Source organism: Carettochelys insculpta, chromosome 16 (genome assembly GCF_033958435.1).
Source record: "Carettochelys insculpta isolate YL-2023 chromosome 16, ASM3395843v1, whole genome shotgun sequence".
Classification (NCBI taxonomy): domain Eukaryota; kingdom Metazoa; phylum Chordata; order Testudines; family Carettochelyidae; genus Carettochelys; species Carettochelys insculpta.
In genome coordinates, this window is record NC_134152.1 from 26,347,698 (window position 1) to 26,363,741 (window position 16,044).

Here is a 16,044-nt window from a genome sequence, read left to right on the forward strand (position 1 = left end):
GACACTGACATTTTGCATTGGAAGCCATATGGCATTGTCAGCTAAATTGCAAAGCATTTTATCCTGAAATCTGCGAGCCAAAAAAACCCCTCTGCTCGATGGATGGAAACAGCTTTGCCAGAGTTCTTCAAAGAAAGAGGAGTGAAAAAAAAAACCTGGGGGAAGGGTAGCTAGGCACCCAACTTGCATTGACAGCCACGGGGATCTGGGCACTTGACTTCCCTTTGTGCCTTTGCAAATCTCCATATTCTTAATCTGGACATAAGGATACTGACTCTTGTGGATAAAAGCCTTGAAACTTAGCATAAAATGAATCAAGCCAGGTTAATGAGCTGCCACAACTATTTCACTTAGGAAATACTTTATTGTGGCTGAGGTGGAACAGTCCACACCAACCAAACATTTAATGGAGCTCTTGTAAATCTTATCATAAATTACGGTGAGCCAGTGTGTTAGTGAGGGGTCCACTCATTCGCGAGTGGCATGAGCGAGAGAAGGAAATAAATGTGCTGATATTCATTAGGAACAGGAGGACAAGTCTGCGTGGCAACACTTCCTGGGTAGATGTAGCCTTAAAAAACACAGGGAAGTTTCTCTTTAGGACAGTGGTTCCCAAAGCTTTTGGCACCAAGCCTCCGCTTTTGATTTTTGAGAAACCCTCGTGTCCCCCCACCTCTTCTCTACCATCATCCAACCCCCTTTTAACAAAAAGATTCAGTTCATAATTTAAAATAAACACAAAAACTTGATAGAAAAATGTTATTTAAAATTAAAAATAAGCACAAATGGTTTTTCTTGTCCCCTTGCAGTGCCTGGCACAGTCCCAGCTGGCCAGCTCCTGAGCCCTGTGCCAGCCCCCGAGCCCTGTGCCAGCCCCCAGAGCTGCCCATGCCAGCCACCCACCTGCCTGAGTCCCACGCTGCTCAAGCTGCTTGCCAAGCCCCTCCTCTCCCACAAAGCCAAGCACCACCAGCTCCCCTGCTCTCATCCTACCCTCATCCCTCTCACCCAAGCCAGGCACTCTCAGCCCCCCAACTAACCCCTCCTCCTCCTCCTCAACCTGCACTCACTCACCTTTGCAGAAGGCATCTGCTTTTTATAGCAGCTGCACTGGATCACCTACATAAAATGGCAGGGGCTGAGAGCTGGAAGCAAAGGCCAGCTGTTTCTTTGGGTGGGGGGAAATGATGGTGGGGGCTGGGTTGCCTCATGCTCCCCTGGAATTTCATCACCCCCCCAGGGGGTCACACACCCCAGTGAGGGAAACCATGGTTTAAGGAGGAAAGGAAACTACCGCTAATGGGCTGTGTCATTTTTCCTTGCATTTAACATCCTTGCTGTCCCCAGTTCAGTTTCACCAATAGGAGCAGTGGAGAAAAGGCATTAACATCTGTGTTGCCTAACCCTGCTCAGATGATTTTAACAGGGTAGGCCTGCTCTCAGGTGTCCCTTTGCACCCAAGGACACTCTGCACAGTCTTGACCATTGCCTTCTGAGTCCTGAAGGTGGGATCCAACACACCCAGTTCAGGGGGCTCTCAGCTCCTTCACCAGGAGCCAGCCAATGGGAAAGGGTCTTATCCAGGTCAAAGCTCAGCACTCTCAGGTCAAAGCCCAAGTGCTGCTGGGCTCCCAGGCTGTATTAAGCATCTGTCTGACAAGAGATCCTGAATGTAACTACCTAGCACTAGCCCAGCAGCTTCTTTTATATTGGCCAGCTGGGCCCTGATTGGCTGCCATTGAGACAGCTGCTCTATCCTCTCTGGAGGACCTCTTGTCTGCTCCTCACAGGGTGTGGCAAGGCCTCTAGACTCCTCTAGAGAGTGTCAAGGCTTAGTCCACCTCATCACAATGACATGCTGGTGTGACTGCCTGGCACCCTTAGTAAACCAGCACCCCCCATGGCTGCTAGCATTGCACTATTGGTAACAAGAGTCAGGGGAAGGCTTGCTGGTGTGGACACAAATATACAGTGCCCTGACTTAACACAGGCTAAGGCAGTCATCGGATGCAAATAGATTTTGTGCTTGGACTGAGCATTTTGTGACCATGAATCTGATGTAGTGAGTTTTAACTACAAAAGTTTATGCCCAAATAAATGTGTTAGTCTTGAAGGTGCCAGAGGACTTTTCATTATTTTTAATTGTTTTGTTATACTATGGCTACGTCTACACGTGCACACTACATCGAAATAGCTTATTTTGATGTAGCGACATCGAAATAGTCTATTTCGATGAATAACGTCTACACGTCCTCCCGGGCTGGCAATGGCGACGTTCAACTTCGACGTTGGGCAGCACCACATCGAAATAGGTGCTGCGAGGGAACGTCTACATGCCAAAGTAGCACACATCGAAATAAGGGTGCCAGGAACAGCTGCCGACAGGGTCACAGGGAGGACTCAACAGCAAGCCGCTCCCTTAAAGGGCCCCTCCCAGACACAGTTGCACTAAACAACACAAGATCCACAGAGCCGACAACTGGTTGCAGACCCCGTGCATGCAGCATGGATCCCCAGCTGCAGCAGCAGCAGCCAGAAGCCCTGGGCTAAAGGCTGCTGCACACGATGACCATAGAGCCCCGCAGGGGCTGGAGACAGAGCGTCTCTCAACCCCTCAGCTGATGGCCGCCATGGCGGACCCCACTATTTCGATGTTGTGGGACGCAGATCGTCTACACGTGCCCTACTTCGACGTTCAACTTCGAAGTAGGGCGCTATTCCCATCCCCTCATGGGGTTAGCGACTTCGACGTCTCGCCACCTAATGTCGATTTCAACTTTGAAATAGCTCCCAACATGTGTAGCCGTGACGGGCGCTATTTCGAAGTTGGCGCCGCTACTTCAAAGTCGCGTGCACGTGTAGACACGGCCTATGTGTCCCTCATCCAAGACAGATGCACCAGGGAAGACTAAGTCCAACTGTTAACAACAATGAAATAATAATAATTCTTCACTGACATAGTTTTAATAGGGCATCTCAGATAGTAACTCACTGTTGCAAAATTCAACCCATCTCTTTGCCCAACTGAGTGTGGGTTTTTTGGGTGAGTAAAATATCAGGAGAGGTTTTTTTCCCCCATTATGACAAAAGAAGGTAAAATAGATTTTGTGCCTGGATCAAGAGTCTTGTGACCATTTTGCAAGGATCACACAGTGTCCAGGGAAGACAAAAAGAAGGTACAGACCATCCTGCCAAAAGGTTGCCGCCTTAGGCCAGCAGTTCTCAACTTTTTTTCAGACGATGAACCCATGTCACTAGAGAAAACTTCAGGCCTCCTCTCTTCATAAAGAAAGAGCAAGTGGGTGGATGAGACCTGCATGATGAGAACCCATGCATCAGTGCTATTTGGCAGGTCACACTCTTCTGGAGTTCCCCATCACCCTCTCATATCTGACTGATGCCAGGGTGCTCAGACACAATTCCCCACCAAGCACCGACAGTAGCAGCAGAAGCCACTGTGACTGCTTATTTACAAAAGAAAGCAGCAGGTGTGTAGCACTTGAAAGACAAAACAAATGATTCATTAGGTGGTGAGGTTCCATGGTACAGACCCACTTATTCAGATCAATTTCATTTGCAATACAGACGGACACCCATAAGTACAGTTCTTGTTCTTTTTGGTCCTCTGTACTTATGGGTGTCAGTCTGTATTGGAAAGGAAATTGATTTGAAGAAGTGGGTCTGCCCCACAAAAGCTCATCACTGAATAAATTATTTGGTAAGTCTTTAATGTGCTACATTTCTGCTGCTTTGTTTTGTCGGAGTACAGACTAACACGGCTACCTCTCTGCTTATTTACAGGCAACTGGGTGGGTGGCTGCCCTGTCTGGCTCATTGTACTGTGGCCTGAACTTGCTTAAGTGTCTGATTACAGTGTCTTTTCATCGGTTTTGTTTTTGGCCCCCATTCAAGGCAGACAGGTGAACATTCCAAGGAGAAACTGCTGCATGTAATGTCTCATAAATCATGCCTTGCTTGCAGGTTGTGGTGATGGAGCAGAACGCAGCTGAAAATAAGCTCCCAGGATGTGGTGGGGTGTGACCTTAAGACATGTTTGATTCTGCTTGATAAAGAACAGTGAGGTGGGAAAGGAACTCAGCTCTCAAAACTATACAATACTGTCTGTGCAGCAGCAATGTTGTAACGGAAAGTGGGAGCTGGCTCAGACCTTTACAGACAGAGCATTCCAGGTGCTTTAGAAAGGTTAATTTACTAACCCTGTGTTTAAGAAAGGTGAGACCTAAGAGCCCCATTATATGGGTGGCTAAATAGAGGCACAGAATGGTTATGGTTACACTGCAAGCAGTGCTCTCTCTAAGACAGGGGAGGGCAATAATTTTTGATGGGAGGCAGGGCCATGCCAAGAATTTGGGAAGTGGTCAAGGGCTGCACTCTTCCATGATATTAAAGGACGTGGTGTGGGAACTGGGATGGAGGTTGGGTGCAAAAAGGAGTTTGGGTTGAGGACTGGGGTGCAGGAAGGGGTGTGGGGTCTGGGAGGGAGTTTGGGTGAAGGAAGTGGTGTGACCTGGGGCAGGGGACTGGGATGCAGGGGTTTGGATTGTGACCTAGGATAGCAGGGAGTGGTGACCTGGGGCAGGGGACTGTGCAGGTGCTGACGTTTGGGGTGTGACCTAGAACAGGAGTGGGCTGTTGTGCACTTGAGCAGGTGATTGGGGTGTAATGTCTGGGAGGGGGTGTGGGTGCTTGGGGGGGAGGAGGGTGTGGATTAGGGTGGAGGAGAGGGCAAAGGGTTGGGTTATGTGTGGGGACAGGGTGGGGCTGGAGTGCCAGAGGCACGCTCTGATGAAGAAACTTACCTAGCACTCCTGACCAGCAGTCCAGCTAATTTTACAGGCAGCTCACTGCCTGCAAGGCCATAGCAGGGTCCATCTGTGTCTGTGAGCCTGTGGGTGGGGGAGGAGTATTTAAAAAAAAAAAAACCTCCCATTGGCCCGAAACCAGCCAATGAGATTGTGCTGGGGGGTGGGCAGTGCTTGAAGGCTCTGTCCCCTCCTGCCAGACTTGTGCCTAATGAAAGAAACAGGGCACTGGAGCTGCTTTTCTGAGCAGCAGGAGGGGTGAAGCAGTGAGCCTGCCTGAGGCTCCCTGCTGCGTCCACAGGCTGGATGCAGGGGCTCGGCAGGCTGCATCGAGCCATATTTTGGTCCGTCCCTACTCTAAGCTGAGCATTTGGGTAGCCGCCCAGGAGAAATTCAAATGCTACCCAACCAACAAGCAGAGCGCCTGCAGCGGGCAGCAGCCAACAGCATACATTTCAATGGGTGGTGCACATCTGCACATGCCTTGGTGCACAGAACAGTTCTGCCCCAGGTGAGAACAATAGAGGGACCATTGTCTAGAGAAGGGCTACCCCAGGGAATCACAGCTAAGCGATTCCTTGGGTGAGACTGTCATTAGGTACAGTGCTTGGAGTTTTACTGAGCTAGAACCTCCCCGGGGCCATTGTGATGGGAATTTGACTAGTAGAAAGCCTGGAGTTACCCTGGAAAGGGAAAGCTGTGGCGATCAGAGATTCAAGGTCTTTTGTCTAAATGGCTTGATTTCCTTTATTGCACCAGCTAGCCAGCAAAGGCGTCAGTGCTGAGTGCATAGGAGTAAGCTGTTTTTTTTCCAAGCCAGTTATAACTCCATTTACATAAGACATATGAAGCTGGAGGTGTTTCAGTGGATCCCTGGTCAGCAGCTATCTAACTCCCCACAGTTGCCCTGACTTTCCACTGGGTGGTGCTTCACTACCGCTTTTGCAGGAGAATGAAGGTGGTGGAAGGCACAGCGGCACAATCGCACTTGGGGCTAAGGCTGGCTGGAGACTGATGCACAGGCACAGACCCGACTTTGCTTCTCATGCCGTGCATAGGTGCTGGATCGGAGCATGGGGGGCGTGCGAGGAGTGCAGCAGCCCCTCACTTCCGGATGCATTTCCATCATATGCAGGGTTTGCAGAGTGGTTCAATGGCCCTCAGCAATAAAGCTGTCTGGGGTGGGGTGGGGAGGGCCTGAGGCAACTGACCCCAACTGCCCCAGACTTGGAGCAACCTCCCCACACCAAGCCACAGGTCCCACCCCCTTTCTCAGCCTGTCCTCTCCCCCAAGCAACATGTGGGCGGCAGCAGTCTCACCATTGACCATGCAGGCGGCAGGAGCCATAACAGAGCTCTGCTGAGCTACCTTCCCAGCCTGCTGCATCCTGCTTCTCCACAGGCTTGGCACTGGGGCACTCCACTTCCCACCACAGGGTGCAGAGGCCAGAAGGGTGGTGGAGTGAAGCATCCCTATGGTGCAGTGCCAGGCCCTGTATTCCCTCAATCCCTCCTGTTCATAGGATGATTGCGGGGCTGCGGGACCCCCAAAAGCACAGTGCTGCCAGAGGTGCAGGGCCTCAGGCGACTGCCGCATGTGTCCTAGGGATGGGATGGTTTTGCTCAGCAGTATTCTCCAATATACACATTGCCCCAGCACCAGTGGGAATTAAGAGCAGACAAGTGGTGAGTTAACTCCATACTGCAGGCATTACATACAGGAGCTCAGTCACCCTGAGACACAGCAAACCCGCTGATCTTAGCCGAGTCCTTCCAGCATACACCCTACCGTAAGAGGGCTTGCTCCTGGATTGAGGCACAGAACGATAGATCACCCGTCCATGAGTTTGCTTTGGTTTAAAGACAGGTGTCATTTTAAAGCAAGGCCTGAGACACAAATTCTGATCCTACACACAGAATTACAGTTTAAAAAGGAACTTGCCTGGCAAAAGATGGGCTGGATCACCCCATCTCCCCGCAGGAGCTGTGGGAGTGGGAGGCACGGAAGTCTGGAACAATATCAGAGAGGTCGCCGTGTTAGTCTGTATCTTCGAGAACAACAAGAAGTCCTGTGGCACCTTATAGACTAACATGTTTTGGAGCATAAGCTTTTGTGGGCAAAGGAACTGCCACAGGACTTCCTGGAATTCTGGAATGTTGCTCTGGTAAAATGGCTCCCAAGTTGTTCCGTAGTGATGGAGAAAGGACTTAGACTGCCCAACCCCTCCCACCACCCTTTAGTTGCATTGGAGCATCTCTGTCAATACCTGTCTCACATCTCAGCTGTCCTGGGGCCCATCTTATCACCTGTCTGAACTATGCCCCAGCGTGTTACCTTCTCCACAGAGCTAGACAGTGTGTGACTTTCCCCTACCCAGACAATTACACTCCAAATAGCTCCAGGCACTGAGAACTCCTGCAGAGTTGTAGGCCCAAGAGGGACAGTGTTGCAAAGCTCACTGAACTTTCTCCACAGGCAGGGCAAGATGCATGTGCCAACTAAAGGAATGAAAATTGGGCCCAAACCAGGAGGAAAGGGGGTCATAGTTTCCAACCCCACGCTTCTGTCCTGTGGAGTTGCTGGTGTTAGTTCAGTCTCCGCTGAAGGATACAGCTGCTGTGCCATCCCCTCGATGACTGTGCAGTCCAATCAGTCCGTGCTGGATAGGAACCTTCTGACAACAGCAACAGCTCTTACGCAGTCAAAGGCACCCACTGCAGACCAGCGTTCCTGTGAGCTGTGCTCTTGTGCAGCCACTCTGGAGAGATTCCAGGGCAAGCCTTTTTGTTCCTACTGGTGGTGCACATTCACATATGCCTCCAAGCACATATTTATTCCACACGTGGATAGAAAAGCTTAGAGGGAATACAGCTGCAGACTGACTCACAACACCCAGAAGGATCTCTTGTTGGACCTTCTTCAGAGCAGTTTCAACTGTTTTCTGGGCCTATCAGTCTATCAGACCTGTTGAGGCTGGCCTAGGATTTGGGCTTCTGGGGTTAGAGACCAGAGAAACTCTCCACCTCAGAAAACCTAAGACATTAAAAATATCATTCCAGCTCATCAGTTGTGAATTCACACATCAAGAGCTTTAGTGACTGTTTTTTCTCTTGCTGATACGGCTACAGAAGCAGCAACAGCATGTTTTTCCTAAAACATTTATGCCATGGAGTAACTATCTTTTTAGGATATGATCTAGAGACTAAAAACAACTCTATCATTGACAAATCTTAGTCCACTACTACTACCACCGGTGGGCTCCTTTATTGCCTCAAGGGATTTCCACCCCCTTATAATATCCGGGGAGCATGGAGACATGAAATTTGATTTCTTTATTCTAAAGATAGTAGAGATTATTTTAATAATTTTCTCACATTCTTACTGTGGAAAGCTCCCATTCAATGGTTGAACATAAAATTCTTTAATATCTGTTTCAGCTATAAAAATCTCTGCTTTTCTGTAATTGTATTAATTTCAATGAAGGATATAATTTAGACAGTGAAAGAGAACAGCATAAAAACATAAGGGCAAGTCTGTTTTCAACTAACAATGCCCCTAGATTGTTGATTGTCAGTTCGAATTGGATGACATTGAAATAAAAGTCTTCTGTCCCATGTCTATCCATCAACATCAATCCTCAGAGAGAGGAAAGAATACTTGTTAGACAGGAGACCTGAGATAACCAGGGAAATGTAGACTGTAAACTTGAAGAGAAAGACCAGCAAGAACTGGAGTAAATTATTGGTTTAGCACCAACAGTGTGCTCATTCCCAGACAGATCAGTAGCAAACCCTGTCCCACACTACTGACTGCCTAAGAATTACATGGGGAACTTTGGAAAAAATAAATGCACAGAGGATTTAATGAATGATTTCTATATTTTTGAAATTTCAACCCACTTCCAGATGGTCATCTGACTGGATAAACCTGACTGGTGCAAATTTTTGGATTAAATATCAGCATCAATTAAGACTCATTTTCTTTCAGGTATATCTGTGGAAATCCACCAACAAGCAACAATGTTCTTAGTGCTCAGAGGCCATGTCCAGACTATGACTGCTATAAGAATATAGCCATGCCGCTATAATGCTGTAGCAAACACACACAGACTACAGTGATGGAAGGGGAATTTCCATCACTATAGAAACTTCACCTCCCTGAGCTACGGCACTTAGGTTAATAGCAGCATTCCTCTCTCAAATTGGCTACATCTACACAAGCAGTCATTCAGCATACCTACAGTAGGGATTCTTCACATTCCTGAGCACTACAGCTACGGTGATCTAAGCACAAACCAGGCCTTTGCGCCAATATATAAATTTAATGGCAAACCTATTTTAAGGCAGGTCTCCACTAGGAGTGCTTGCTGAGCCTGGAGAAGATGTTCTATGCTGATGGGAGAGGACCCACCTGTTGGCATTATTACTCTACTTCTGTGAGAGAACATCTCCTGCAGACATAATGCTGACGCGGACAGCATTTAGGTCGGCTCTCTAAGGCTCTGCCTCGCTAAGACTGTCCATTTTTTACCGCCACATTTTATAAAGTTGAAGATGAGTGTCTGCAAATGTCCAGAAAGTTGATATAATGTGTCTCTATTGCCTTAGCTAGGTTCAACCTTACTAGCAGCACATTGTAGATACCTATCCCACAGTGCCTGCAGCCCCATTGCCTTCTGAGTTTTTATGCCAATGTCTTATAGGAAAAAAAAGTGCACCGCAAGTGCTTGTGGATATCTGATGTCATCATCCCAGAGTGCAATCCCTCCTCCCCGCTTTCTTTTCAGACCAGAAAATCAAGATTGGCAATATGGAGATGCCCACAGGGATACTAGGCAACCCTGCTTACCACACTTTTAAAGATATAGAATGTAAGAAGAACAACATGGAGCCACATTTTGGTTGAAGTTACGTGGTTTTAATTAGCCCCAAATTCGTGTTTTATTATGGACATGCATCTAAATACTGTCCCTGCCCAGAGTCTATTTTCTCCATATCAAAGGAAGCTGTTAGCAAGTCATACACAATACACCCAAAGCACTAAGCAGAGACACCCCACCATTAAGGGGCTATACCTTGTTACAAAATAGAATCTGCTGAATTGTATGCATACCGCTTAAAGAGGGAGTTAGGTGTATGATATGACTGGAGAAAGACATCAATAACAACCTGCAACATTCACACAGTGGTGAATGAGAAAAGCTGCACAACCAAGATCTAAGTAGTGAATTTAATACAAACGTGTTTTGTTTTAAATTATACACATATCACATGCTATATAAGCATTCTATTTCCACCTGCTTTGTTCACCAATAATGTGTTATTGAAACCTGCGCCACATTCACCTTTTTTAAAAGGTCTACACTGAGATTTCAACAATAAAAATTACTTTACAATGTTTTGATATTCATCTACACAGATACAGAGAAGAGTAACACTTGTCTTATATTTGTAATTAACAGAGAAGAAAAAGCAGGCCTGAATCTCTTATTAGTAAAATCAGCTTTTTCACCTGAAAATACAATTTGCTTATACAAAAGACTTTACCTTTTAGACCCATTTCAAATGAAAGATCTCAGTTATTTCAAAGAGTTACTTATCTAACAGAATAAGAACACTTTGAGAAGTGGCATATGTGCAGTTTTTTCTTGTTGCTCTGCAAGCCTGTGCTAAGGAATCAATTAAATATTGTTTCTCTTGTGACATAGTTAGAATACCGCCATATTCTAAAGAAAGCACTTTTATTCTTTCAGAAATCAGACTTTAGACTAAAGAGCTCTGGTTTCCCACAACCCTTTTAGGAATATATTAAGATATAAAACAGAATGTACAATATGTACTACAACAGTGTACAATATGTGGGTAGAGGTGTCTTCTCTTCATTATAATTTACTATGCTTCTCTTCTGATTTTTCATCTATTAGATCTTTGAATCCCAATTTTTCCAATGGTTCCTTAGCCATAAGTTGCCTAATAGTTTAAAAAAAAAAAAAAGAAAGCATAAACTGCAAATGAGCGTCATTGTCAACTTAGCACTATGACTATCTCATTCAGCAGCATCACTAATAACAACAAGTAAAAAGAGTCCAAGAGTGTAGCTCAGAGAACATTAACCACACACCCCATCCATCTCCCTCAAACTACCAAAAATCTCACAAGGTATCAATTCCAGAACAGCAATGTCCAATAAATGCTCTGTTGTCTGGCCAGTTTTCTAGTTAAATAGCTCGTACTGCAAGACAACAGGTTATTTAGGAATTGAGCTGAATCTTGGAAATGGACAACAAGCATTAGAGCTGATTTTTCCAAACAGCCATAAAAACCGCTAAGTGTGAAATGCTGGATGACTATCAGGGTATGTGTATACCTACAGGAAGATCCACTTGTTCATGGTCAATCACCCGGGGTTCCATCTAGCATGCCTGGTGGGGACATGCTAAATTGAAGAGTAAGAGAAGTCGATGGAAGAAACTCTCCTGCTGTATGGATGGCCAGAAAAATCAATCTACCCTAGGTTGATTCTAACTATTCAACTGTCATAGCTGGAATTGTGTGTCTTAAATCGATTTTTCGGCCAGACTTGAAAAATAGTGACATTTGCGAACACTGGCATCCGCTCCTTCAGAAGCATTTCAATACCTTTCCCCCACAGTTGAGTAACTCTGGAACATGTTAACTTTTTAACTTTACGCATATTATGAATGCAGCCCACAGTGAGGACAAGTGCCATTGAGACAGCAGAGGAAACTGGTTCACAGTTAAAAACGAACTGTTGTGTGCATTTGAACTGGCCACATGTTACAATGACACCAGCCTTTAGCGCAGTCTGAATCCATGACTATAATTTGAGTAGTCCTGTTAAGAGTTCTCCAAGTGGAAAAGGGTTTCTGTTTTTAAAGAAGATAGGTGCTCTTTTCATACTTCCATAACTCAGGAAAGGCTCTAGATGAATGCCTACGTGAATTCATTTCTGATGCCTACTGATGGCCAAAGTGGGTGCGGTTACAGAAGAATCTAGCATTGAAAGGTCAGCTTTGTTTTGTGCGGAACTAGCAACAAGAAAAAACAGGAAAAATCAGATATCTGCAATCTCACAAGCAAATGCAGTCATGCACTTAAAGAACGTACTCTGGCAATGATGCACACACGCAAGCCTGAAATGAAAACTGATCGGTTTAATACTTGTAAGAGATTTACTTGCCTCTCCATTCTGCATTCTAAATATTCCTTTGATTCCTGTCGGCACAAAGCATTCTCAAAGCGATTTGCTCTCAAACATTTCATGAATTTCTCTTTAAATCCTTTACACTCACCTAAAACAGAAAACAAATTTAAAAACAATAAAAATATCTGGAGTGATGCTCTAGCACTGATACAAATATGTAAAGGAGACAGAAGTTCTGCATATGGTTGGACCCTCCTCTCTCAAGCTGTACAGAGTTATTTGTGAATTCACAGACCAAACTACATGAAAATCTGGAACTGATCCTACACAGCATCTCAAGGGACCCTAAGCAACTAAGAATCATGAATCAGAATCCTAAACATGATTGAAAACAATTGTGTGACTTTAAAGGCCACCTAATTGGGGGTCTTATTTGGCTTTTAGTGTTTCAGCCTTTTGGGGATCCCATTTTCAAGTTTTATTCGGCAACCAGAAAGGTTCTTTGTTGGTGAAAACGGAGAGTCTCACGATCACTTGACCCCAGAAGCTTGGATTTTAAGAGGAACGGCCAGTATAACAAGTTGTGCAAAGTCACGAGAGCTGACAGTGCTGAGCATTGTGCTTGCTACCAGTTTAGGCTGATCACCATCTGTGGGTATTGGCAATACAGATCCACGGATGGGGAGTCTGGCAGGGAGCGTCTGTGGCTGCCTCCAGGCTACGCCTGGCCCATACTGAACATCAGTTTGGGCAGCATGGCTGTGGAAGTGGGGAAGAACAAAGGCCAGCGACCTACATGCAGCTAACATTCTCAGCTGGCTGGAGGAGACATCCAGGCCTCCTAGCTCCACGCAGCCCTCTCTCACAAGGTATTGCTATTCCCTGTGCACATAGGACAGGGTACCCACAACAGGATCTGCAGTGTCAGGTCACCTGTTGGGAAGGGATCGGGGCTAGGGGCGTAAGGGGATCGGGCCTGCGGCGCCTGGCCCAGATACAGCTGTTTGAAAGAAGCTTCTCGTGTCATTCTGGCCCGTGAAATTCCCAGTATCACCAGCGCAGCGCACCCGGCAGAGGAGGAGCGGGACTGCACGCGGGGTGGGGGTGGGGTTACCCGGCGATGTGTGGCTGCGGGCGGAGGGACTGAGCGGGGGCAGAGCACTGCTGGAGAGGGAGGGGCTCCTGGCGCTGAGGGGGGATGGGGCACCCAGCAGAGGAGAACGCCAGGGGGTCGCTGGCAGAGGGGGAGGGGCTCCTGGCGCTGAGGGGGGATGGGGCACCCAGCAGAGGAGAACGCCAGGGGGTCGCTGACAGAGGGGGAGGGGCTCCTGGCGCTGAGGGGGGATGGGGCACCCAGCAGAGGAGAACGCCAGGGGGTCGCTGGCAGAGGGGGAGGGGCTCCTGGCGCTGAGGGGGGATGGGGCACCCAGCAGAGGAGAACGCCAGGGGGTCGCTGGCAGAGAGGGAGGGGCTCCTGGCGCTGAGGGGGGGATGGGGCACCCAGCAGAGGAGAACGCCAGGGGGTCGCTGGCAGAGAGGGAGGGGCTCCTGGCGCTGAGGGGGGATGGGGCACCCAGCAGAGGAGAACGCCAGGGGGTCGCTGGCAGAGAGGGAGGGGCTCCTGGCGCTGAGGGGGGACGGGGAACCCAGCGGAAGGGGCGGGGCTTCAGGCTTTAGAGCGGGGCGGGAGACTCCCGGCGCTGGTGGGGGGGGGGGGAGGTACAGGTTTCTCTAGGCCGCGGCACAAGGGCGGCTCGCTGGGCCCCCGTGGGGGCGGGGCAGAGCAGACGCCGCTCCCGCAGCGCACCGAAGTGATCCAAAGGGAAGGCGCCCTTGTCCGGCGGCCGCGGCGTGAAGCTTTTGCTGCCGAAGTTCATGGCGGTGGACATGGTGGCGGCGCTTCTAGCGCGCGGGTCGCGGATGCGGAGCAGCAGCCCTGCCAGCCGAGCGCCGAATCAGGCCGGAGGCGGCGAGGACCGAATCAATCGAGCGGGAGACGCCTAGTCGTCCGTTTACCTCAGCGCCTGGCCCCGCCCCCGCAGGGCCGCCCTCCTCCCGCCAGGCCTCATCGCTGTGGAAACAGTATCAGTCCCTCCCACCGTTGCCCGGGTGCAGCGCCACCCAAGAAATGGCATTGCCATGGAAACACTACCGCGCAGTGACATCATTTGCGAGTGACGTGCGCACGGGCTGCGCCCAGCCTGACCTGGCCCAGTGCCTGATGTTCCATGCACAGGTCTCCGTTCCTGGCCAGGCACTGAAGTGTGCTGGCCTAGCAAAGCTGCCTCCTTCCAGGGCAGGGAAGGCAGGGGAGCCCTGGGACCAGTGTGATCCCAAGGACAGACACCCAGTCTCTTGGCACTGCCCAGTCGCAGCCAGTTGCCCTCATAACGTCGGGGCACTTTCACCCTGGGCTGAGTTCCACACTCCCCAGCCCCTGTGCCGTGCCAGGCAGCAGCAGCTTTGAGTGACTTGGTCTTCTCCGATAGACCGCATCTTTGGGGTGGAGACGCTTGTGTGGGCTAAAGACCTTCAGAGCTACCTTGGCCAGAGCTGCGATCTACAACTCACCCTGGACAATGCTCCTTCCGTCTCACAGACTTCGGGAGGCAGGCCAGTCCTCACCTACAGACAGTCCGCCAACTTGAAACAAATTCTCACCAGCAGCTACAGACCCCAACACAGTCACTCTAAACCTGGAACCAATCCCCACAACAAACTTCAGTGCCAGCTCTGCTCACATATCTACACCAGCAACATGATAACAGGACCTAACCACATCAACCCCACCATCAGGGACTTGTTCACCTGCACATCTACTAATATATTATATATGCTATCATGTGCCAGTAATGCTTCACTGCAAAATACATTGGCCAAATCGGCCTGCTTAAAAGAATAAAGGGACACAAATCAGATATCAGGAATAGTAACATATAAAACACCTAAGAGAGAGATAGCTGCGCTAGTCTATATACTATCAAAACAAAAAAGCAGTCCAGTAGCACAGCTATCTCTCTGTTACTATTCAACATGCAAGGCACTACATTCAGCCATTTGGAATGGAGATCCATTTTGTTAGTCTTTAAAGTGCTACTGGACTGCTTTTTTGTTTTGTTGCAAAATACCTGGACACTCAGTAACAGATTTAAAAGTAGCTATCCTGCAACAAAAAACAACTTCAAAAACAGACTCTGGAGAGAAACTGCAGAGCTGTAATTCATTTGCAAATTTGACATCATCAATCAAGGATTGAGCAGAGACTTGGGGTGGCTGGCCAATTACAAAAGCAGTTTGTCCTCTCCTGATGTTCACACCTCCATATTAGCTACTGATAATGGGCCATATCCTCTCTAAAGCCGTGTCTACACGTGCACGCTACTTCGACGTAGTGGCACTAACGTCGAAATAGCGCCCGTCACGGCTACACGTGTTTGGCGCTATTTCGACGTTAACTTCGACGTTAGGCGGCAAGACGTTGAAGCCGCTAACCCCATGAGGGGATAGGAATAGCGCGTCCCGCAACATCGAAATTGCGGGGTCCTCCATGGCGGCCATCAGCTGAGGGGTTGAGAGACGCTCTCTCCAGCCCCTCAGCTCAATGGTGGCCACGTGGAGCGGCTCCTTAAAGGTCCCCTCCCCCTCCCTTTCCCTTTCCTGTGCAGAAAGCTGACAGAACATGCAGGCGACAGCCCAGACACGCGGCCAGCCTGCATGTCTCTGAGCCACCACTGTCTGCCCCCCAGCTGCGATGGCCGCCCGGCAGCCCCCCCAGTGCCCGCAGGGGACCCCCCCCAAGGGGGGCCAGGGCAGCCAGGGCTCGCGGGCTGGCAGCCAGGGTGGCAAGCGGCAGCGGGGCCCCTCCTGGACAGAGGCCGAGCTTCGGGACCTGCTGGGGCTCTGGAGTGAGGAGGAGGTGCTCCAGGTAATGGGGAGCAAGAGGCGGAACGCAGATGCGTTCGCTCGGCTGGCCGAGGGCCTGGCCGCCCGGGGTCACCCTGCCCGCACTCCTGACCATGTACGGAGTAAAGTCAAAGAGCTGCGGCAGGGTTACGC

General features: G+C 49.1%; 1 protein-coding gene across 1 annotated transcript; it reads right to left on the reverse strand.

The window, feature by feature from the left end:
• Positions 1 to 9,725: 9,725 nt before the first annotated feature.
• Positions 9,726 to 13,993, reverse strand: COX19 (cytochrome c oxidase assembly factor COX19). The gene is made up of 3 exons (XM_075010652.1): positions 13,796 to 13,993; positions 12,025 to 12,136; positions 9,726 to 10,793 (listed from the first exon to the last, which is right to left on the reverse strand). Exons 1-3 carry the CDS (start codon positions 13,875 to 13,877, stop codon positions 10,706 to 10,708), a joined length of 282 nt encoding a protein of 93 aa, XP_074866753.1. The 5' UTR covers positions 13,878 to 13,993; the 3' UTR covers positions 9,726 to 10,705.
• Positions 13,994 to 16,044: the final 2,051 nt, after the last annotated feature.

Coding starts and splice junctions, on each gene's coding strand:
- COX19 (XM_075010652.1), bottom strand. CDS start 13,877: ATGTCCACCGCCATGAACTTCGGCAGCAAAAGCTTCACGCCGCGGCCG. Junction 12,137..13,795: donor CTTCCCTTTGGATCACTTCG/GTGCGCTGCGGG, acceptor TTTCTGTTTTAG/GTGAGTGTAAAGGATTTAAA. Junction 10,794..12,024: donor TTAGAATGCAGAATGGAGAG/GCAAGTAAATCT, acceptor TTAAACTATTAG/GCAACTTATGGCTAAGGAAC.